This window comes from Pelophylax lessonae, assembly GCF_965119305.1.
Source record: "Pelophylax lessonae genome assembly, chromosome: 2".
NCBI classification, from domain to species: Eukaryota; Metazoa; Chordata; class Amphibia; order Anura; family Ranidae; genus Pelophylax; species Pelophylax lessonae.
Window position 1 is genome coordinate 604,646,768 of NC_138769.1, and position 24,860 is coordinate 604,671,627.

The window sequence follows — 24,860 nt, forward strand, 5'->3', positions numbered from 1 at the left end:
ACATCTGATTGGAACCAGACACAACTATTTGACTTTCCACTGCTTTACTTATCACAATAAAATGGCACTTGCACTTTAAAGCTTCTAGCAGGTACCTGTGGCAGATTTTTTGTGCTCCCTCCACACCCTGGGCTGGACTATTCTAAACAAGCTAAACTCTGACACTTCTGGGTATTGTTGAAGTTTGAACACTTACTACCACTCCCACACATTCCTATTGGTCCATTATAATAAATGGGTTGCCTGACTGGCCAATAGGAATATGTGCAGAAGCAGGAGAAGGCAGGCAACTCCCATCACGACAAAGAAGTGCTGAAGCTTAAAGCTTATTAAAACAAAAACGAATATATTGCAGCTTACCAATCCTTAGATGTGGTGGCTGCATTAGCTTTTGGGCTTTTTCTCCAAAGTTTTAACCTGGTAATCTATCCAGTAACACACTTCCTGTATTAGAGTGCCTCCACTCTGGATAAAGGAGCACAGTGGCACCTTTGAATAACAGATCTGTCAGTCTGGAGAGTTCGTTTAGCTAAATGCGTTACCCCATTCAACAAAACGGAAGCCAAACTCCAGCTCACACTGCAGTTACACAAGCAGTTACTGCAACAGTTTTTTCTTTTGGGATAAAGGTTTTACATGAATAAGTAAAAGCTATCATTGTAAAACACCTGTGTCAGTGGTAAATGGTTTGTCTTAACACTAACTGCTACATTTACAAACAAGCTTGTTCTATTGAAACCCAACAGACTTTACTGGCTTGATCAGAAGGTGAAAATAAGAGAAAGAAAGACTAAAAATGAAAACTAATCCAGCCATTACATCTAAGAATTGGTAAGCTGCAATATAAATAGATGCTTGCTTTTAGGTTGAATAATACTTTAAGGCTGATCTTTAGGTTTTAGTGAACTTTAGTTTGTTTGGACCAAGCTATTACTTCACCAACAGATGCAGTGGATGTGTGCGCTGTATATAAAGCATCCCAATCTTGGTGCCAGAACACAGACCTGTATACTGTATATACAGCTCAGGCTACATACAGTGCCAACAGCCGAGCCGACACATGTCTTAAGTGGAGTACACACTATAATCAAATTGGGCAAACAATTGTCCAATTTTCTCCTTTGTTTTACAGCAAATCGGAACCGATGAACAGAAACTCTCGCATGACAAAGGCTTTTTTTGAAGTTTATTGTTTCTGATCATGCGCAGTCTATTTTCTAATTTTTCTTGTACGACAATCGTTGAAAAATTTTACACATTCAACGAAAATGGTTTGTTCTGTTCCCATAAGAGAAACATTTTTGAGTTAGTCCCTTTGGGAATTTTCATATGAAAATCCGGAATCGGCTGTCGAAAGTTGTCTACACACTAAACGAAAATGCTACGAAATTTCCTTTGACGAAAATGTTCACCTGATTTTCTTATAGTGTGTACTAGCCTTTAATAAAAGAAATGGTTCCAGATTGGTCCAAATGAACTATTCACTAAAGCTTGGAGAGCAGCTTTAAGCCAATCAGAAAAGCTGGCATTTAAGTGTGTACTTTGGCTGGAAAGTAAAACCAAAGCTGCTGCCGGTATGTAATGCCTGCACCTTTCTTTTTTTAAAGGGTTCCCCTTTACAGGGCATTTGTTCATCTTGACAAAAAGGAATCCGTAATGTTACAATTTTGGATGTAAACATTCCAAAGAATAGTTCGGTCTTTGATTTTACAACAGTTTCCATACTGTTCTCCTCATGATCTAGAATTTCACTGTGGGTGCGAGAGGTCTGTATATTACACATATCCTGCGAAAATAGTTTTGACTTCAGACTGGCTAATTTGAATCAGGTGGTCTGACCTAAATGTATAGCCAACTTCAAAACCTAGGGATATAATTTCTCTATAAAGTTAGATACACATAATATTAGTTCAGCTCGGAAATCTCCACGAATTTGTGCTCAACATCAATGTCCAACTTTTCTTTTTCAGCCAGTCTTGTGGAAATGTCTTACCTGAATAAGCACAAACAGTCCTTGGCGGTTTATTTCCACTTTCACTCTTCAATTTATGGCTGGACTGAAGACTGCAGTATAAATTCAGTCATCTAGACTTCCGTTCAATAAGCAATTTGTATTACAGATAAAATGCCCTCCCCCCCAATTATCAGTCTTCTGTCCATTTAGATAATTCTCTGAAGATATTGGGACCTAGTACTGGCGGAATTATGTCCTGAGTGAACAAAAATCCTGGACACTGAATGGACAGCTAAAACTGCAAACTAAACAAGATCTACGTCGGTATTTGGTGGACGGTTGCCCTGGCACATCCTCGTGTGTCTCAGGAGTCTGTCTGTCCTTGAAAAGGCCTTAAAGGGGGGAAAAAAAAATTGCAAACTGATTATTCAAACAGTAACCACAACTAAATCTATTGTGAAAAAACTATCTTAAAAGTGGAATTCAAGCTAAAATCAAACTAACCTTAAAAAAATAAAAAGTCCCAACACCTATGCTAACCTGTATGACGGATATAGTTAGCTATACTGCAGGTAAAATAAGTAATGAACGCATGACCATTTTTCCAGGTGAATAGATTTCCAACAGTGCTATTGACATGAAATTTTTACGTCAGTAACAACCCATACATACAAAGAAACCAGTTCAGAAATTAAGTTATGGGTAATAAAATGGAATGACACAGGGAAAAAGTATTGAACACATGAAGAAAGTGTAAAAAGGCATGAAAAGTAAAGACACCAGCTGAAATCTATCAGTAATTAGAAAGTAATTCTGCCCCTTTGTCCTAGGATGTCCAGTTTTTGTATACCCCCTGGCATCAAACTCCTGATGAAGCAGACAGTGATCCGCGAAACATGTAGAGTCCTAGGATGTCCAGTTTTTGTGTCTATATCAATCATGCATTTTCAATCTCTCATGTATATATTTTTATCCATCAGCATAATATGAATTTATTCTATCAAATATGAATTTTTATGTCAGCTTCTTTTTAGATATTTGTATCATATATTGAAATGGTCACTGTGTATTGTGTACGATCATGGAATATTGCTCAATGACTTCATAATAAATCTGAAACTCTACGTATCTTTCATTTTTATTCTTATACTTTTGCAAAGTGACCTGCCTTCATTTAAAGTCCCATGACCTTGTATTTTTGTTTGTATGTATTATTAGGCATGTAACTATGGTTGCTTTTGGTCACAATTTCTTTGAAGCTCATTTAAAGTTTGCTGCACAACATTCAGACAAGTCTGTGAAATAATGGAAAAATATTGTCTGGTCAGACGAGACCAAAACTGAACTCTTTGGATGCCATAATACACATCATGTTTGGAGGTCAAACGGCACTGCACATCACCCCAAAAACACCATACCAGAAGTGAAGTTTGGAGGTGGGATCTCCATGAGTGGGGCTGGTTTTCAGCGTACGATACTGGCAAACTTAATATCATTTAAGGATGGATGCATGGAAAAAAGTACCAAGACATTCTTGATAAAATCTGCTGCCATCTGCCAGGAGGAAGAAGATGAAAACGAGGGTGGACATTTCACCATGACAGTGATCCCAAACACAAAGCCAAGGAAACTCTCAATTTATTTAAAAAAAAAAGAAAATGAACCTGCAAGAACTGCCCAGCCAATCACTTGACTTGAATCCAATAGAAAATCTATGGAAAAAATTAAGAGATCAGAGATCGATTGCAGAGCAGGCCCACAGAACCTTCAAGGTTTGAAGACTGTGTTGAAGAATGGGTCAAAATCCGGCGATGCATGCGACTAATTTCTCCATACAGGAGGCGTCTTGAAGCCATTATTACCAACAAAGGATTTTGTATGACGTATTAAAAAATTTTAGTTAGCGTGTTCAATAATTTTTCCCTGTGCTTTTCCATTTTATTACACATGACCTAATTTCTTAACATATTGGTTTTGGTTTCTTTGTATGTATGCATTACATGGGTTAACGACATGGTGAACATTTCATGTCAATAGCACCTTTAGTAATATATTTACCTGGCTGTATATGTGCATCTACCTACCTTCAGCCTTCTATGGTGCGGTCTTGTGATCCACATCAGCCAGCAGCAGTTGGAGGGGAGAGGAGGCCAACAATGGCTTGTAAAGCCTGGAGTGGAGACATCACCTATAGGCTCCTATGGCCCACCCCTTTCCGGCACTCCCTCCTCTCCACTACAGCTGCCACTGGCTGACACGGGGGGGGGGGGGGGGGGCGGCAAGTTTACATGACCAGAGCAGAGTTAAAATAGGCAACAATAGGCATCCATCTTACACAGGTTAGTCAGCATAGGTGTTAGGAGGGAGCATTTCGAAGGCTAGTTAGTTTCAAGTTGGAATACCACTTTAAAGGGAACACTGTCCACATTTTAAAGTGTGTAATGGCAATTTTTGCAGTCTGGATAAAGCGAGGAAGTGGTAAAACACCTGTAATGCATTTAGAAAAGAAGACTTCCCATCCCATTTCCAGGATTAGAATCCAGTCAGGCTGAGCACTGTTCATTATAATTGAATACAAGGACCAGCTTAGCTCAAAAGAACTATGTAAAGTCTTAGTATTCCTGAATTTAAAGTGGTTCTAAAGGTTCTTCTCTTTGCAGCATCCCCCCAAAATACTAACCTGAGCTCCATCTTGAATCAGCGATGTGCATGAGCAGCTCAGCTCTCTGGGGACACTCACTCCTCATTGGCTCCCGCTGCTGTCAATTACAGCCAATGAGAGAGAGGGGGTGGGGGTCGAGCTGCAGCCCTGCGTGTGAATAGACACACAAAGCAGAGGCTCAGGAGCGAGCCTGCTCAGGATTCCCCACAGCAAGCTGCTTGCTCTGGGGACACAAGGCAGGAGGAAGGGGCCAGGAGCGCCGGCGGGGGACCGGAGATGAGGAGAATCTAGGCTGCTCTGTGCAAAACCACTGCACAGAGCAGGTGGGTAAAACAAAAAAAAAAACAGAGCCTTTAATATTTTAAGCTTTAAAGAGTTATTGGCATTTTTAATCTTGTGTCACTCACTGCTCCTTTTATCTCTGAAAAACTCCATTTGAGGAAGTCTCCCCTTTATATTTTTTTACCCCACTTCCTCTGCCTTGTATTCTCCAGCCTGTACAGTATAGATGAAAGATTCAACAAAGGAAATAGGTTTCTTAATGTCTTCTGTGGTGGCAAGGACAGGATCATAAAGGGCAGTGTTCTTGCCATCTATGAGCATTTGAAGAAGCTGATGAATGATGTAATTAGCCAGGAATTTACAAAAGTTTTTGAAAAAAAAAAAACCCAGCAAACTTGCTTCCTAATAGCTTCCAATTAAAGTAAATCTGCAATGAGAGAAACACAGTGGCTGCCATTGCTAGCATTTTTGAGTAGCCACTTCCTTTCAGATTTAAACAAACAGAGCAGGCAGAGAAGTGGAAGGGGTCATTTCTCTGATCATTCAGCTTTGTGCATCAATTTAGGCCTGAACTTTGTACACAGGGAAATTTTAAATCTGAAAGGAAGATAAGAATAGTCTGACAAAATGTGCTAAACAGCATTGGGCTCCACCTGCTGGCTGGATATGAAAAATACTCATATGTGATACATCCATGTTACTTGACTACTATACATTTACTACACCAAGATCAAAGGAAAGCCATTTCAGGTGCTACACATTCAATGTGAGAAATGCAAATCTGAGGAATCCACAAATTACATATATTTTCCACTTTGTCTAATGTGAAAACCTGCATACGGCTGACAGAAAAATGTAAAATGACATACCTGCTTACATATTTCGCATTTGAACGGTTTCTCCCCGCTATGGACCCGTCTGTGCCTGTCCAGATGATACTTCTGAACAAACTTCATGTCGCACATGTCACACGCAAAAGGACGCTCTCCTACAACATAACAGGCAGCCATACTGAAGATACCTTTGCTAACACAACAGTGATCCTCGACTATTTGACCTTGGCTTACCTGTGCTAACGAACATGTCTCTGTCAACATGGTAACTCGGTGAGTATGAAGGTAAACTTGCACCAGACCTAAAACATATACATATAAATACGCCTGGTGAGTTTGCTGGAAAGTCCCCCATGTTAGGCTTGTAGTTCTTTGTAGGACCACTGTGATATGTTTCTATGTCATACTAAGAATAAATAGACCACAAATAGTAATAGGATAGAGAAAGAATTCTACCAACTAGGTATACTAGTGAAATTAAGTTTTAAAACCCTTGATTACAGGCATAATTTCAATTACAGGAGACTCAAATTTATGGTTTTATTATTAAACGTAGGATATGGTGTTTGGAGGTATTTATCCTCTGGATCACAGCAGTCAAGATGTTAGACACTACAAAGTATTATTTTATAATTTGCTTAGCTAAAGTAGCAGTATTGGTGTGTTGAAAATTTCCACTGAGGTTAATGTGTCCAACACAACTATATTAAGCACACTGGCAGCAGCAAATTTTATTTGGGTTCAAAAGGCAAATATATTTTTATACCCCAAGTATGTCAAGTGCCCTCCACCAAACACAAAATTAATCATTTTCAGTAGTCATTTAAAAAGCTTTGAGTCAGATGATGGAAGACCAAAATGCTGGTGAGGCTGGGAAAGTAGACACTGTCAAAGGAGGGAAGGAGGATGCTGCAAGGGATGAAACTGCTACCCTTGGTTAGTTAAAATAGATATCGAAGTTTTTTTTTTTTTGTACAAATGGGATTTATGACTTACCGTAAAACCCATTTCTCTGATGTTCATTGACGGACACAACTCCTTCTTGACCATTGGGTTATACTGCCCCCTACAGGAGTAGGACACTAGGCAGGAAAAAGCCAACTCCCCAGAGGGGTGGGTGCTGTGTCCGTCAATGAACATCAGAGAAATGGATTTTAAGATAAATCAAAAAATCCCATTTTCTCTTTCATAAATTGACAGACACAGCTCCAGCAGTGTCAAACATGAGAGGTGGGAACCGCAAGAAAACATTTCCAAGGCTAAACCATAACCACCAGGTAACAAGGAGCTCAACCATAAACTGGAGCTCACCTGAAAAAAACAATACACCCTCAAAGAGGACCAGGTCCTCTAAACAGCAGCCTGCAAAACTTTGCGGCCAAAAGAAGCATCCGCAGATAAAAAGATGCCAAAAACAGCGCTTGCAATAGTGTAAATATCAAAAAAGCGGCAATTAATAAGAAATAAATATTCATAAAGTGCAATCGTGCTGGACCAAATATCAACAGATAAACAACATCAATTCATGGAAACATTAAAGTGCAATGGTGCCAGGACTAGATAATTCAAAATATGTGCATAAAGTGCAATGGTGCTTAATGCAAAATACAATAAATAGCAAAATGCAATAACTGGTGCTAAGGTGCAAAAGGTGATATGAAAAAAAAGTCCAAAATTAGGTAAACAGTCCCACTCTAGGTGCAGCTACTCAATAAGGTGCTGAAGCCAAAAGGTGCTGTGGTGCTCCACACAGTGGAAAAGTGCTTCAAATACCCTTTTGGGGATACACTCAACAGAACCAAAAAGGTTAATGGGCCTTGGAAGTGGGTAAACCAATGATTCTCCAGCACAGTATGTCCCCTTCTGGGGTTGCCCAAGGGACAGATGAGCCTCTGAAATAGATGGACCAATAGATCTCTAATGCTGCAAATCCCTCCGGTGTCACTCAAAAGGAAGGAATAGACCGCAAAATATATTTAAATAAGGGGTTAAAAATACTCAAAACGATGAGGACAAAAGCGTATGGAAGACATAAAATCCACATCAGAAAAAACGGTCATAGTCTCCTTCCGGGAACGCAGCCGGCATGCATTACACGAGATAAAGGAAGTGACGTTGTGTGGGTGATGTTTGCGCGTTTCGCCCACCTACAAGGGGCGTTAAAAAAAGACCAAAGATGCCAACACATCCACTTTATAAAACTTTGTGAATGCGTGCACAGACCAGGTGGCTGCCTTGCAAACCTGCAGCACCGACGCCTGACGACGGGAGGCCCAGGAGGCACTAAGAGTCCGAGTAAGAGTGTGCCCTTACAGAAAAAGGAGGAACCCTACCATTAATTGAATCCATCCATCTGGAAATGGTTGCAGCAGAAGCAGCCAACCCTTTTCGGGGTCCATCCATGAGTACAAATAGTGAGTCTGACTTCGGAAAAGACTTTTAGGTGCCAGGTACACCCCGAGTGCCCGAACCACATCCAGGGAATGCAAGGCAATTTCCTTAGGATGTTTAGGCCTGGGACATAGGGAAGGCAACACAATGTCTTCCTTCCAAAGGTCATCTGATTTCCATTTGAATGAACGACGGACAGGGACGAAGAACCACCAGGTAAGGTTAATGACAAGACAACGTTGCCAGCTTCAACACCCTGCATGCAGAAGTAATAGCCACCAAAAAAGCCACCTTCTGGGACAACTTAAGCAGGGGAACCTCCCGAAGACTTTCGAAGGGAGGAATCTGAAGAACTGACAGCACCAAATTGAGGTTCCACGGCGGCAATGGAGACTGCACTGGAGGAGCCAAGTGTCGAACTCCCTGGATAAAGGAACACACCAAGGAATGTATGGCCAATGGACGTTGAAAGGACACAGATAGGGCCGAAACCTGGCCCTTGGTGGTACTCAAGGCCAGGTGCTGCTCAACCCCCCCAGTTGGAGGAAAGCCAATATCTGAGGCACCGAAAAGGAGCGAGGGTGAACCCCAAAGACTCACACCACGCAATGTACATCTTCCAAGTACGATAGTAGATCTTCCTAGGGGTAGATTTTCTAGCCTTTAACAGTGTAGGAATCACCGATTCAGACAGACCTCTAACCGTCAGCACCTGGCTTTCAACCGCCAAGCCAATACAAAGCCAGCGACTGTAAAGCAGGATGGAAGATTGGCCCTTGGGACAGCAGATCTTCCCTGAGAGGAAGTCTCCAAGGAGCATCGGTGACCAGCCAAACCAGATGGGTGTACCAGGACCAGCAAGGTCAGTCTGGAGCCACTATAATGACCGGAGTCCCTTCTGCCTCGATCCTGCACAGGAGTCTTGGCAGAAGCTTGAGGTGGGGGGGAGAGGGGGGGGGGAGCGTAAATCAGACAATACTGATTCCAAGGAGCTACTAATGCGTCTGTGGCGCCGGCCAGAGGATCCAGAGACCATGCCACAAATCCCTGTACCTTCCTGTTGAGATGAGAGGCCAACAGATCTCCCTCGGGAGTACCCGACTGGAGAGACAACTGATGAAACACCCCTGGATAAAGTGACCATTCCCCCTGGTTCAACGCCTGTTGACTGAGGTAATCCGCTTGCCAATTCTCCCCCCCCCCCCCCCCAGAATGTGTACAGCAGAGTGGGCTGGAACAAATCGCTCTTCCCACCTTAGAATGCCGGCTACTTCCAGAGCGGCCAGGACACTTCTTGTGCCCCCTTGCTAACTGACATAGGCCACAGCCGTGGCATTGTCCGATTGAATTCGTACAGGACACCCCTGGAAACAAATTGTCCAATGATCCAGACAAAGTCTGATTAGTCTGAGTTCCAACACATTGATCGGCAGTGTGGACCAGAATCCAGACCACCCTGAGCACAATCTGTGCCGAGGACACCTCCCCACCCGGGCAGGCTGGCATCCATGGTGACAACTGTCCAGAACAGGGGGAGAAAGAATTTTCCCTGTGGAAGTGCCAGAGAACGAAGCCACCATATCAGGGACCCTCTTGTACCTCGGCTCAACAGATCAGATTGTTTAGAGACTGTGGATTCTTGTCCCATTTCACGAGAATCTCTTTTTGCAGAGATCTTGTGTGGAACTGTGCAAACTAAGCCATCTCGAAAATACACCATCAGCCCCAGCACCCGATTGCAAGCCCGGAGGGATGACCATCTGCTGGACAACAGAAGCTGAATTGCCTTCTGAAATTTCTGGAGTTTTTCCAGAGGAAGAAACACTTTGGCTGAGGCAGAGTCCAGAGTCAGACCCAGATAGTCCAGTCTTGGACAAAACCAGAGCAGATTTCTGGAGGTTCAGAATTCAACCGAACTCGTGAGTTAGCAGAGTAAGCTCTAGGTTGTCTATCAGAGCAGTCAGAGACTGCTCGCAAAAGAAGATCGTCCAGGTACCCCAGTACCACGATCCCCTTGCTGACGCAACAATGCTAGTATGGGGCAAACACTTTTGTGAAAACCCGAGTGGAGGCGGGACCAAAAGGGTAACGCCACAAACTGATAATGCTCCTCGTCCACGGCAAAAAAGGAGGAAGCGCTGGTGACTGGCATATATTGGAATTTGAATGTAGGCGTCCTTGATGTCGATAGAAGAGAGAAAATCCCCCTAATGTAGGGACACTACTACCATGCGAATGGACTCCATTCGAAACTTCTGTACCCGCACAAAGCAGTTTAGCGCCTTGAGGTCCAGAATTGGACGTATCTTACCTTCCTTTCTGGGAACTGTAAACAGGTTTGAGTAAAACCACTGAAAACGTTCCGAAGTCGGAATAAGGACAATCACCCCTTGAAGTAACAATTCTTGCATCGCCCCAAAGAGACTCCGTAAGAGATCTGGAGACAAGCGCAGGTTGGAAGGGAAGAACCTTTCTGGAGGATAAGTCTGAAACTCGATCTTGTAGCCAGACCAAATTACTTTGTGGACCCACTTGTCCTTTACCAGGGAGGTCCACGGATTCAGAAACCAGCAAGACGTCCCATCATCCCAGGAAACGGGTGAAGGCGCCCCTTCATGCAGAGGAAACCTTGTCCGAAGGTCTGGAAGAGCCCGCTCATGACTTACCAGACCAGGTCCTCCTGGAACCTCTGGTCGAGGCTCTGAGGGGCTTAGGTCCCTTGTCTTGAGACTCTGGAGGGACAAAAAGGACTCCTTTGAGCCGAGAAGAATGGCCCTGGTCTACAACGGGGTTCCTTGCCCTTGGAAGCCTGCAGAAGAAGAGTACTCTTCCCCCCATGAGGTCCTTAATGATGTCATCCAAGGAAGCTGCAAACAGGCGATCCCTCACAAATGGGAGATCAGATAATGCCTTCTTAGAAGTCTGATCCGTAGACCAGCATTTCAGCCAGATAACACGCCGAAGGACCACTGCTGAGACAGTCTAGAAATCAAAAAGGAGCCGCATCCAAAGAGGCATCACAGAGAAACTGGACCAAATGATCCACCAGCTGTGCAAAAGCAGGGGAAGCGGTTTCCCCTCCAGGTCCCGGCGTTAAAGTTTAGCCTAAGTGCCGAACCAGCCACAGTGAACATATGGAGGGTCAGACCCTCCGATCTATCAGCTGGATCTTTAAAGGCCAGGGACTCCCAAACCAGAATGAAGGTGGCTTTATTTAACCTGGAAACCAGGGAGTCCACTACAGGTGTGACAGTCCACTTTTTAAGCAGCGAATTCTCATACTGCATCGCAAAATGCTCAGGGACCACAAAAGTGCGTTTTGCTCAACCCCACTGTTTAGTGACAATATTATCAAAGTAAGCGGGAAAGGGGAACACCCTCGCCGATTTGGAGGGCCCGTGGGGTGCCAAAAGGGACCGGCACCTCCGACGCATAAGCCGCATCCTCAATTTCTAAAGTTTGACGCACTGACAATCAGCGCATCCACCAGCGCCTTTTCATGAGCAGCTAGGGGAGCAGAGGAATCAGCCTCACTATCTGAGCAGGGTGCGTGGACGCAGACCCAGAAGGGTAACTCGTATCCGCAGCGGCAGAATCAGATTCAGGATCTGATGAGACAGATTAAGCAGATGAAGGCGGAGGACGCTTTTTGCTAGCCTGTTTTCCTAGGACCAAATCCATCTTGGACACTAAAGACTCCAGGACCGCCATGAGTGCATTCAGAGATTGTTGGGACTCGGAGGGCCCAGCAGCCTCAGAGGGGATCAGGTGGGGAAATATGCTCCAGGGACTCCATTAGAGAAGAGGGGGACCAACACAAATAAAGTGTATACCACTGCCAGGGACACCCCCCACCGCGCTAGCGGCACCACAGGGTCCAGCACAGAGCACTGCCCCTGCTATATTCGAGAGAGGGAGAGAAAACCCCACAAAAGACTCACCGCCGCCGATCAGGCACTTACAGCACCAGGCAAACTGCACACTATGCGGCGATCAAGAAGAGAAAGATCCAGTAGTCAGCACTAGGGGAAGAGGAGGGGCTTCCACCGCCGAAATCCCTGCCCATATAGCGTTAAAAACATGGCCGCCGCTATTTTTAATGAGAGAATCACAAGAAAATGTCAGCAGAGGACAACCGAGAAGGGGGGGGGTGCTGCATTGGAAGGAGGGTAACGGGGGGGATCGAACCGTCGCAAGGAGGGGTCCGCGCCCACTCCAAAAACCTCCAGGGGGGCAGCTATTTACCATACCAGGAACAGAGTGGGCACCCCTCCTGACAGACCACCGCTCCATCAGAATAGGGGGCTGTCGGCCAGGAGGAACGCTGCGACTCAGGCAGAGGCCAGGTCATATGAGTCCTTGCGAGACGTATAACTCACAGGCCAGCCACCATCCAGTGGGGCTATGTCGCAGCTAAACTAGCGTGGAGCTGAGGCCTGCGTGCGATTGCCAAACTGGGGGGACCCTCTGGATCTAGATTATCCAGTCCATCGCCCAGTCCGGCAGTTGATAGTAGATTCTCACAGGAACCAAACAAGGATAGGAAAAAAAATATATTTAAAAAAGGAAAAAAATTGCCAGGACTATAGATCCCAGTAAGGAACTAGGTCCTTACTCCTGACTAGTCAAACAAAACTTAGTGCCTATAGCAGAGTGGGTGTATACCCCCAGGGACTGCCTATAGGCATAGTCAAGTTTTTTTTCCTGCCTAGCGTCCTACTCCAGTAGGGGGGCAGGGTAACCCTATGGTCAAGAAGGTAAGGAGCTGTGCCCGTCAATGAACGAAAGAGAAATTCAATTTTGAGCTGCTGCTCTTATTTGAAAATAACCATAGTAGCTAGCCCTATCTGCTTCCAGTTTTTTTTTTTTTTTTTATCTGTGGTTTATTCTATCCTGAACTCTACTAAAATGCTCACAGCATTTATAAAGAGCACATAACTTATGATAAACTCCAGGTAACTGTAGTTAAGCCTTTTCATTCATTTAAACTGACCATACAAGGCTCAGTTTTTTCAATCAGCCAGCTAGGTAGCTGAATGAAAAAAACTGAACCGACAGCTCCATCCACACATTTGAAGTGAATGTGGGAATCCTCCCCACTGTGCTATTTTATTCTGACAGTAGGACAACTCCTCTGATCGATGTAACATTTTCCAACAAGCCTGTTTAAGAGAAGCAGATCGCTAGATCAGCTTCTCATGAACTGGAATGGCCAAAGATGGATTAAAATTTGTCTGGTCTGCGCTGAACCTGTCAAATTTTAAACCAACTATGGCCAACTTTAGCTGCAGTACAAACTGGATTTGCTATTGCCTTTTAATGCATAGGCCAGTGCTTTTCAACCCTTCCTACTCGGTTTCCTAGTCAGAGAAAAGGAAAGTGGCATAGTTCAAAATTATGGCAAGTAGTTGCACTCCCTCCTTGCACCTTGTCAGTATTAAGGCAGTAGTAAACTGAGGTTTTTGTTTACCTATAGGTATGCTTATAATAAAGCTTACCTGTAGGTGAAATGAATATCTCCTAAACATCCACCGTTTAGGAGGCATTTTAGGGAGCAGTAGCTGGTGACCTCACCGCCACAGGCTTTTTGAAAAAACAGCATACCTGTGCCGCGGCAGAGACTCCTGCACACATGGGTGGGAATGATGTAATTGCAGCTTAGCTGTTCAAGTGGCCGCAGCCTATTAACTCTAAAGGAAGACCGGGTGAAGATGGAGGCCTCTGCAGTGTTTCAAGGTAAGTCTCTCATAATGGATACTAGCACTTTATGCCTTTACCTTGCACGTTTTTTTTTTTTTTTTTTAAAGCCTTTACTAAGACTAAGTGTAGATGCTCTTTACTGGTATGGTAGCAAGTCTCTTTCAAAATATGCCCAAACCTTAAGGGTTTGTTCATACCATACGTGCATGAAAACTGATGGGAACACTGCACAGATTTCACTTGCAGAGAAATGTGTACAACAGTTTTCTTGCACATTTCAGTGAGTTTTTATGCACGGTTGTGATTTTACAGGGCACATAAAACAATGTTTTTTTTTTGTGTCCTTGCAGAACGTGTGCATAAAAATCTAACCTTTGCACCATGGGGTGAACAAGGCCTAAAACCTGTATTAAATCTTGCATACCTACCCACACCCTTCATTAAGCACATTGTTGATAAACAAGGATACATTTTACACATTTTCTTTTTATGTAATGAATTCTAACACAGGTAAATACAAATCAGAAATTCCAAGAGATATATTGTGCTTAGATACATGTTTCCCCAATATAGATACCTTCAAGCATCATTCTAACTGCATCAACTTGTAACAGAAAACACATGTGAAACATTATGTAAATAATTCACAAGTTTATTAAAATATTCTACACACACTGGCAGCAAGAAGAGCCAGATTATACAAAGTAATGTACAGCTACAATTAAAAGGGAAACTGGGATTGCCAGCTATGCATAAAAAAAAAAAAAAACGGCCATATTTTTAAAAAAAACTCAAAATGCCAAGCAGGTAGGATAACACTAACCCTCCTAAAAGCTAAAAAAATAGACCTCAATGAATACTCTAGTAAAGGGCAAACTTGGCTGAACAGAAAAGTAACCTATCGCCATTCAAAAAAAATACCTTATATTAGTGTTGTCCAACTCAGTCTTCAAGGGCCAAGTTCCTCCCACAGGCTTAGGATTTCTGTAATTAACAGAGAATAATGACTTTAAAGGGTCTCTAATCCCATGTATTTGGTTAGGTATTAGGTCTGCTATAGACATTAGATAATAAGCTTTTCCTAGATAATAAGCTTTTTCTAGATCTTTAACATTAGCAAGGCTGCTCAGAGCTCACCAATCCTTAAAACTCCATTGTTTCATGGTTTTCTGGCCATCCTCCCTTCACCTTCTTTCAGAGCTCTGGCATCCTGTCTACATTAATGTTCACACTATTACAGCTCAGGGTGTATTTGACATCACTAGGGCAGGGGCACAACATTATTTTGATTGCGATTTGCATGGCCAGGGTCAGTAAAGTTAAATTTGGAGTGGAGTAAACAAAAAAAAAAAATGTAACGGCTCTCGGATTGAAGCATTATAAAAAAAACCATGAAGGGACTACATTTACATGAAATGGTTATATTTCAGAAAACACCTTTACAAGGTAACTGTGCCAGTAATACGTAGATTTCCAAGCAAAACTGTCAGCCCAAAAACTTGCGTGGTCTGTGGCCCTTGACGACTGGTGCTGGACAGAAAAAATTAAAAACAAAAAATCTAAACAAAAATTATCTATAACCATTTTTTCTGTTGAAAGAAGAGAAGGTTTAAGGCGCCTGCCAGTTTTTTTTTTTTTTTGCAGTCTATGTAATATTGGGAAAATTTACATTCGCTTTCCATCCTAGAAACACTACAGGAAGTTGGAGGAAAATCTACCAAAGGGAGGAGGAATTCACCTCGTCCGTCGTCACTTTCTTGGAAAAAATGGACATTAGTACAAAATAGAGGGATGAATATAAATAGGGACACAGGCAGCAAGAAAAGGAGATTTACTTTGAACCGCTTGCCGCCCACCCACCGTCAAACAATGGCGGAGCGTTGCGGCTCTCGTTCTTTGACATAATATGATGGCGCTCCAGCACAGCTTCTCTCGCGTGCCCGCAGGGTGGCGATCGTGGCCACGCAATGTTGCTAGTACACGGCGGGACCCCGATCTTGGTAAAGAGCCAATGACATGGCTCTTTAACCACGTGATCGGCTGTGTCCAATCACAGCCGGTCACATGTGAATGAGGAAGTGCCGTTTATCGGCTCTCCTCGCCTCACACTGTCAGAGTGTGTGGTAAGGAGAGCCGATCAGTGGCAAACCCTCAAAGGGGAGCCTAGGACAGGTAATCAGGGCACTGATCTTCAGTGCCCCTATTACTGTAAAATAAATTAAAAAAAAACAGTGCCCATAAGCCCCCCCGAACCAAAGCACATCAGTGCCTACCATCAGTCCTCATAGTGCTGCCAGCCAGTGCCAATCAGTTCCTGCGCATCTGTGCTGCCCAGTGTCTGTCAGTGACCATCAGTATGGCATATTAGTACCTCCTCATCAGTGCCACCTCATCAGTGCAGCCTATCAATGCCGCCTCATCAGCGCACATCAGTGAAGGAGAAAAATTACTCACAGAAAATAAAAAAAACTTTTCAAAATTCTGTCTTTTTTGAAAAAAAAAAAATAACCCAGCGGTGATTAAATACCACCAAAAGAAAGCTCTATTTGTGTGCAAATAAATGATAAAATTTCATATGGATACAGTGTAGCATGACCGCGCAATTGTCATTCAAAGTGTGACAGCGCTGAAAGCTGAAAATTGGCCTGGGCAGGAAGGCAGTGAAAGGGTCCTCTATTGAAGTGGTTAAGCAGTAAAACCCAAAACCAGAAACGTAATTTATTGCAGCTTACCAATAGTTTGATGTGGTAGCTGCATTTGTTTTTTTTTTTTTGCTTTTTTTCACCTCTGGTGAGACCACAGACACCACCTGTAATAAAGTACCTAAACGCTGGATGAGCATAGGGGGAATTTTAGACAGCAGCACTGTCAGTCTAGGGGAAGGGGTGAGTGTTGGCTGCACTAGCAGATTTGGATATACTAACAATTTAAACCAAACCTCAGCGCACATTTAAATTACACAAGCAGTCACAGCAACAGGTTTTTCTTCTTTTGGGATAAAAGTTTTACATAAGTAAATAAAAGCTGACCATTGTAAGCATTCCTGTCAGTGGTAAATGGTTTATCTCAGCGTTCTGATACATTAGCAGGAGAACTTGTTCTGTTGAAAACCAACAGACTTACTGGTCAGATCACCAAGTGACAATAAAAGAAAAGTAAACATAAAAAATGAAAACTAAATTCAGCCATCACATCTAAGAACTGGTAAGCTAAAATAGAATAAAAAGGTTTGCTTTTGGGTTTCATACTGCTTTAGGTACTGTATCAACTATTCTCCATTTCCTGCAATTTCTAACATTATCATGAATAACCTTTTTAGCAAGTAAAAAATGCAATTTTGTAAAATAAACATTTAGTAGTGCCTGTCATCAGTGTTGCGTTATTGATCTGACAAAAAAAAAAAAAAATGATCATTTTTATGCAAGGACTTGCCTGTGAAGACCTTACTGCATTATCCAAAGTTTTTACAGGGTTTTTAAATGTTACATATATACAGAACGAAAAAAAAAAAAAGACAATTACAAGTACTTTTATGAGCTTACTATATGGACTTCTAAAGAGATCATTTTCAGTTTCACATGGAACATACAAAATTTTTTTAAAAAAAATGATAGGCAATGCTTTACAGTAATACATTTGTCTGTGCACTATTTACACTCATGCAGACCCATAACCAAGCTTTACCGTACATGACAAACTATTTCCCCAAGACCGAAATTAAAATAATGCTGGTATACTGCAACCAACCCTTGCCATTTATGATTAGTGCTTGTAAAATCAGTGTTACCCAAAGAAGTTTGATATATAATAAAAAATAAAAAAAGCACACCACAGTTAAGCATTTTAAAAATGATTTTCCTTTTGTTTTGGTCTCCGACTGCCTGAACTTACAAGCTTCTAAAAAAAATGTTCCCATTCAAGAGATTTTGAAAAAAGTTGGAACAAACCTATAGCTATTATAGGTGTTATTACAGCCGCACCTCTGTAACAATGTAGCTCCAAGTTCCTCAAGTAGCAATCATTACTTTTGTCTACTGCTCCAAGCAAAATTATAGTCTGCTCCTACTCTAAAATCCAAATTGGTATTTGCAGTGCAACTTGGCATTGATGCCCCATTGTAAGAATCTGCAGTGTTTATTATCCAACTTCATCCAGCAGTGTATTTTCACTGTTGGGTAGAAGTACCAGAATGCTTTATATCCTATAATGGCAGCTCAATTTGGATTATTTAATTAATACAAAAGATTTTCTATAGGTTTACTAAATATCAATTTGGTAATCAAAATTCTCCTAATTTCCCAATGCAATATTGGATAACTATGACAAACTTTATTTCCCCAGCAAAAAAAAAAAAAAGCTAAAAAATTCCTCCACCCACAAAAGCAAGGTGGAAGGAGATTCCCTGTATGGACTTTGCCATCTGACAACGAGACTCTATCAGAATACACTGATTAGCAGCAGCAGTTAACTGACTGCAGCTGCTGATAGACAAAAGCTGTCCAACATGTTTGTGCGACAGAAGTCAATCTAAATTATCGCCTTCTGTCAAACAGGGATGGCCACACACTGATTAAAATTTGTCCAGTCCCTGGAGAAGCGGCCAAATTTTAAAAGTTTAGTACATTCTAAAATAGGGCATTATAAATATAAAAGATATAAATACAGAGGCTGGTTGCAATTGCTCACCAGGAATCATTGTGAAATCACCTGCACCGCTGTGTGTGCATTTGATGCTATGAATTAACACGGCTTATGTGTACTGAGAAATTAAAAAAATTAGGATTTTTGACTTATCGTAAAATCCTTTTCTTGGAGTACATTAACCCCTTTTTCTACTGGGGTATGGATCAGAGGCTCCTTATTTAGGCAGTGTGGTTTATAAACAGCGTTGGAATAATAGCAGTCAAGTGTCTACTCCGCCCAGTAATCGATGTCTACCAAGCTGTCGGACATCTTGCCAAAAATACACTGTGGTCATTACTGCAATCACATGCTTTTGTTTACAATGTTAATCTCCCCCCTTCATCTTGCAGCTGAGGAAGGAGAGAGGTCATAGTGATTGTGAACGGGAAATTAATAGATTGTAATGAGATTTTTTTTTTTTTGTTTTTAATGCCCCTCTCCTACACATCTCCCTTCTGTGTCTAGTGAACTGGGTATTTAGCATTCATCTTCTTTATCATGCACCTCTGAACATTACCCCTTCAAGAGCAGGTCCAGCCCCCCCCTAAAAAAAAATAAAAATTCAGCAGCTACAAATACTGTAGCTGCTGACTTTTATTATTAGGACATTTATTCGTCCTGGAATCCAGCAGTGTTTGCACCCCAGCCAATTTTATCCATCGGTTCTCAGGTGCTGCCTGCATCATTGCCTGTAAGGGAAATCAGCAGTGAAGCCTTGTGGCTTCACAGCCAGTTCCATACTGTGCATGCTTTATAAGTGATACACAATGAGTATTTAGGTACACTAGTGTGCTGCTTCTTTTAGGAGAGAACGCGGATATTGGCTGTGAGGACAGCCAAGTATAAGCACACTCAGCATGCATCAGTTCTGTTAGCAAGCCACAGTAGGAGTGGATCATTGGAACAGAGATAAGAAACTGTCTCTCGATGTACTCCCAAAAGAACAAAAACATGATTTTATGGCAAGCCAAAAATTCTGTTTAATAATTGTACATTACGGGACACACAGGAAGAGTATTCAGGTACATAGGGATGTCCAAAGCAGTCCAACTGAGGGTTGGGCAATAGAACAAAGGCTAACAGGCCAACAAAAAGAGCCTCCTAGGGAAATATACTACTGAAGTCAGCATATTCTGAGACTTGAATATCCACCTGGTAGAACTTAACACAATCTGAGAAACAGATGCCTGATGCTGAAAAGCCAATGAAGCACTAACTGAAATACTGGAGTGTGTTTGACCAGGAAAGGGGGAAAATTGCCATTTAGGTAATAAACTTGGATGAGCAGTAGAATTCACCTAGCAATAATGGAACAAAAGAATGCGTGTCTGAAGCAGGACAAAAAGATGCTAGAATATTGTCCTGGTTAAGGCAGAAACCACCTTGGGGAAAAAAAAAAGAAGCCCTGGCCCTCCGTCCTTTTGTAGCACAAGAAAGATTTCTTTACAGGTTAAAATCGCCAACTCAAAACTCACCTCACAGAATGATGGCAATGACAAAAGCAACCTTGTGAGAAAGGTCAGGCAGGTTTAAATGGTTGTCAAAAGAACCAGGTTGTCTCTGAAAAAAGTACTGCTAAGGCTTGACCCTTGATGGTGCTCAAAGCCAGACTGGAGAAAATACCCTTTCTCAGAAGTGGTAGACTTCAAGAGTGTAGGGATGAATAAATCGGCTAGCCTCACCGCTCAGGACCTTGGTTTCACCAGCCAAACAATGAAAGCCAGCAACAGCAAAGTAGAGCGGAAAACCAACTCTTGGGACAGAACATCCAATAGATGGGGGGGGGGGGGCAGCATACTGAGTCTGCCAGGAGTCTGACAAGGTCCGAGTACCACATCATACTGGGCCAGTTCAGTGCAATGGAAATCACTGGAATGCCCTCCATTTCAAACCTACACAGTAAGTGAGGAATGTGCTGCAGTGGAAAAGCACAGATCAGGTTGCACTGATCCCATAGAGTCACCAGAGCATCCACTGAGTGCCAAGTATGTTGTTGAACCTGGAAGCCAGGAGGTCAATGGTTGGTGGCCCCACCTGCAACATAGGGAGAGAAGAACAGTCTCTGGAGTCCAGATGTTGGTGACTGAAGAATTCTGTTTACCAGATTTCCCCCACCTGCACTGAAAAACGTCTTAAAAGTTTGAGGGCTCTTCAGAAAACCCGGGCTAGTCACTTTAATGCGAAACTAAACCACCCTGTCGTTTTCAGCCAAGGAAGCTACCATCTTGGCCTCAGTTTGATTTTCAACTGCCATGATGCTGCACATGTGATCAGTTATGACACCAGCCATTGGATGGTTTGACCGTTTGGTTGAGATTTCAACCAATGTCGAAGTTGCCAGCAATGGAACCTTTTTAAAACTGTTGAATTGGTTGGTTTAGTTACGCTTTAAGTATAGTCAATGCAGGCAGTTCCAAAGCCCAGCACGTGTGGACTGAATATGGACCAAAATGCTCGCCCTTAAGTTTTATAGTAATGTCTTCAGACTGTGACTGCTCGCATTCCAAATCCTCAAATAAAGATATGCCACAATTCAGTTCAACCTCAATTCAGAGATGGACTTTGGAGAAAGCATGGAAACACAGCTGCGGCACCTACATTATCAGTCGGCTGCAAACCTGCCTATAAACTCAGACAGAATAGCTGAGAATTCTTCGTTAGAGAGTATTGAAGGAGGGTTAATTCCAGAAGGGGTTAAGGAAGACCCAGAGGAGTGCTGCAATTTAGGCAGGGGAAAGTGATCCAGGCTATTTGTATATGGTCCTTTGGAGAGGACACTGCAAGACGTCCTGGGAAGGTTAGTGGATCATAAGCTGGCCATACCCTTAGGACTGCTGCTCCTGCACTATAATTTATCATATCTAGTACAGAGTGACATAGCCCACAAGGGGAACTCACAAAATTGCTGCTTGAGCAGAAGGGAATGCCCTCTGCAATAAGGCCACTTGTAAGGCAGCAGGGAGCCAGGTAACATCAAGAGGATCAAAGAACCCATGTAGACACAAAGGAGATGGGAGTGCAATGAGGCCCGTAAGCGCACAGAATAAAATGGCATGCGACTGATCATTTCGCAACTGAAATTTCACCCCCCCACCCTTTTCTTTTCAGCTGTATCTGGGTATGGCTTCTGTGACATTGCTGAGGATCAGCCAATTCCAAAAAAGCTGCACATTAACCCCTTTCTGGCTCTGCAACACTTAAAAAAAAAAAAAAAAAAAACTTGCTAGATAAAAATGGAAAAAAACTGAGGTTTTTCTCCCCTTGGAGAAAAGGCCTCCAGTCTCCTAGAATGCTAGCAAAAAACAGAGTCATACTGGGTGTGGGAGGGGTAAAACTAGGCAGTCCTTACAGTATTATTTCACCAGTGTCCAATCTCCCAAAGGCAGCAGCATAACCCTAAGGATATGGATACTCAGTCCAGGTCCCATGATGAACAATTGAGAAAAATCAAATTTTCATACACAGAGCTATGGCAAGTGCTCAGTTTTTGAAACTAGGACACGACCTTGTCATATACGTTTAAGCAGCTTTCATGTGGTTAAGTTCACTAAGAACTCATGACAAAATGTACAGGAAAACACTTGAGTTCACAAGAACAAATTATGAATTTTTAAAAAGGCAGTATACTTGTAGTTTTCATGATCTAGACCAGCCTTTCTCAACCAGGGTCCATCCAAATGTTGCTAGGGGTGCCATGAGCTCTGACCTATTCCTCTTAAAATTTGATGGTGCCTGACTAGTTTCCAGGGTGAACACCTATTGGCAGAGCCAGCAGCATAAATAACACCAATTATCTTTTCAACTGCTTGTAAGAGGCATTCTGACCACTACAGTAAGGGGGCAGTCTTCCCACTGACCACCTATATAATAGCAATTTTCCGAATGCCCCCCCAATTAATTGGTTTTAGCAAGGGCTTCTCTGAAGTAAAAACAAAAAAAAAAAAAAAAAAGTGGAGAATGGTGGATCTGGACTCATTAATTTTCCCCTTAGAATAAATAATTCTGAACCTAACAGGTATGGTACAATTAAAAGAAACTCACATGGAGGCTGCCATTGGTGACTTCCCAGTCCGTAAAAGCTAACTGCCAGTCTGTCTTGCGGAGGCTTAAACCTCAATATTTTGAGTCACTAATCCAGTACAAGTCAGCAGATTAGGAGTCCTCACTTTACTGGGACTTTCCTGATCTGTATAATAGTTCAGTGTCAGTGACACAGTGCTGTGAAAACATATTTGCCCCCTTCCTGATTTTTTTTGCATATTGGTCACACCTAAATGATTCAAGTCATTAAACACATTTTAATATTACACAAAAAGCAGTTTTTAAAATGATGATTTAATTTATAAAAGGGAAAAAAGCTGTCCAAAATATGCCTGGACCTAAGTATCTGTCCCCCCTTGGGTTATGCAGAAGGAAAATGATCAGAAACACACCAGCAAGTCCACATCTGAATGGCAAAAAAAAAAGATTTGGAGTGGTCTAGTTAAAGTTCGGACTTAAATCCGATTGAGATGCTGCAGCATTACATTAAACAGGCGTTCATGCTTAAAACCACCCAATGTGGCTAAATGAAAACAACCCTGCAAAGAACAGCAGGCCAAAATTCCTTCACAGCGATTTGAAAGACTTTGCAGTTGTTGCCTCCAAGGATAGCACAGCCAGTTATTAGGTTTAGGGGGCAATTGCGGTTTTATATAGGGCCAGACAGGTTTACACAGCTTTTTTCCCTTAATAAATTAAACCATCACTTGAAAATTGCATTTTGTATTTACTCATGTTATCTTTGTGTAATATTAACATTTATTTGATGATCTGAATAATTTAAGTGTGACAAATATGCAAATAAAAAAAAAAAAAAATCAGGGGGCAAATACTTTTTCACATCACTGTATAAGGACAGAGGATCAGTGTAATAGCCAGGCAACAATAATTTTCAGAAAGATAATAGCAATAACAGTCTTGATTTTGCTCAGCAGTTCCAAAAATGACTGCACAATGGATAGTAGCAATTATCAGGGAATGATTGCATTGCAGTATACTATTTACAAATGCTTGGGATGTTAAAAATGTACAATAGATACTTTTTGGAACACAGGTTTTAACAATCTCACTTAGTCCCCGTTCACACTGGGGCGACCTGTGAGGCGACCTGGTCGCCTCACAGCTCGCCTTCCATAGGGAAGCTGCGGACCCAATCTAATAGGAGCGACACAAGTCGCTCCGACATAGAAAAAGGGTCCGGAGCTTCTTTGGGGCGACCCGGAGCGACCGTCATAGACTTCAATGTTATGAAGTCCATGCCGGCCGCTCCGAGGTCGTGGCGCGCTGCTCGCACCGCGACCTCGGAGGTCGCCCCTGGAAGTCGGATCGCCCCAGTGTGAACGGGGCCTTATCAGCAAGACATAATATTTACAGTAATTGGTAAACAAAATGCAGAAAAATCGAGTTTACAAGTAGAAACACTAGTCATTCCCACTGGAAACTTCAATCAATTTATACAGTCATCATGAAATAAAATCCCACTGCTGTTGGACATTGGGGGGGGGGGGGGGGGGGGGGAGAAGGTCAATAGTCTCAAAGCATAAAAAAAAAAAGTCTTAAGTGTAAGAGTGTTCCCACTGAAAAATATTCCGCACACAGTATTTGGCTTAGTACAGAGTTCACTGAATGTCTTTAAATCTTTCTCGTGAAACGCCGGAATTCTGTGTACATCCAGTGTCTTTAAATGCCTCTCTCACTACGTAGTTATTTGTAAAAATAGAGAAGAGTTTATAAAGGTCGGTGAAAGGAAACCTATTTGAATATTTTGATAATCTTATACGGTCATTGTTTCAATCAGAAGAGTGTATGTTATAAAAAAGGATATACACTTCCTGAACGTGACTGTTAGATGATCACTCAGAGTGGTCTGGAGCAGGTTCCATTTTAAATCATTCTTAGAGCTATGTCTATGGTCTCTAAAGATAGGCAATTGTTTACTTATTGTGATATAATGCCGATAAGGAGCATACTGTATGTTTATCACTTTATGACAAGTCCCCTTGCTTTGGGTTAGCCTTTTCAGATGCTGGAAATAGCAGGATTCAAGATAAAACTCCTGGGTAAGAGAAGTAACGTATGATGTAGCGAACATGGCGTCCAGTAGAAATGTATACATTACAACACATACTCTGTCTCGGCAATGTTGGTGTGGCATCCCTGACACATCCGCTTATGTTTCAGAAGTCTGTCTGTCCTTGAAAAGGCCTTACAAAAGAAGAAAGAACACAGATTATGTGAAGGAAGCAGATAAGATCATTAACCAGTTGATGAAACAGATTACTAAACAGTAGCAGCTACCTGCACAAAAAAGACT

General features: G+C 42.4%; 1 protein-coding gene across 2 annotated transcripts in view; it reads right to left on the reverse strand.

The window, feature by feature from the left end:
• Positions 1 to 1,963: 1,963 nt before the first annotated feature.
• Positions 1,964 to 24,860, reverse strand: part of ZNF740 (zinc finger protein 740) — a 43,739-nt gene continuing 20,842 nt past the window's right edge. For both annotated transcript variants that reach the window (XM_082244742.1, XM_082244741.1), the window contains 5 exons: positions 24,675 to 24,751; positions 14,744 to 14,806; positions 5,966 to 6,033; positions 5,768 to 5,886; positions 1,964 to 2,346 (listed from right to left, as the gene is read on the reverse strand). In XM_082244742.1, the coding sequence (XP_082100868.1) occupies positions 2,260 to 2,346; positions 5,768 to 5,886; positions 5,966 to 6,033; positions 14,744 to 14,806; positions 24,675 to 24,751 (414 nt within the window). In that variant the 3' untranslated portion in view covers positions 1,964 to 2,259. The remainder of the gene's footprint in view (positions 2,347 to 5,767; positions 5,887 to 5,965; positions 6,034 to 14,743; positions 14,807 to 24,674; positions 24,752 to 24,860) is intronic.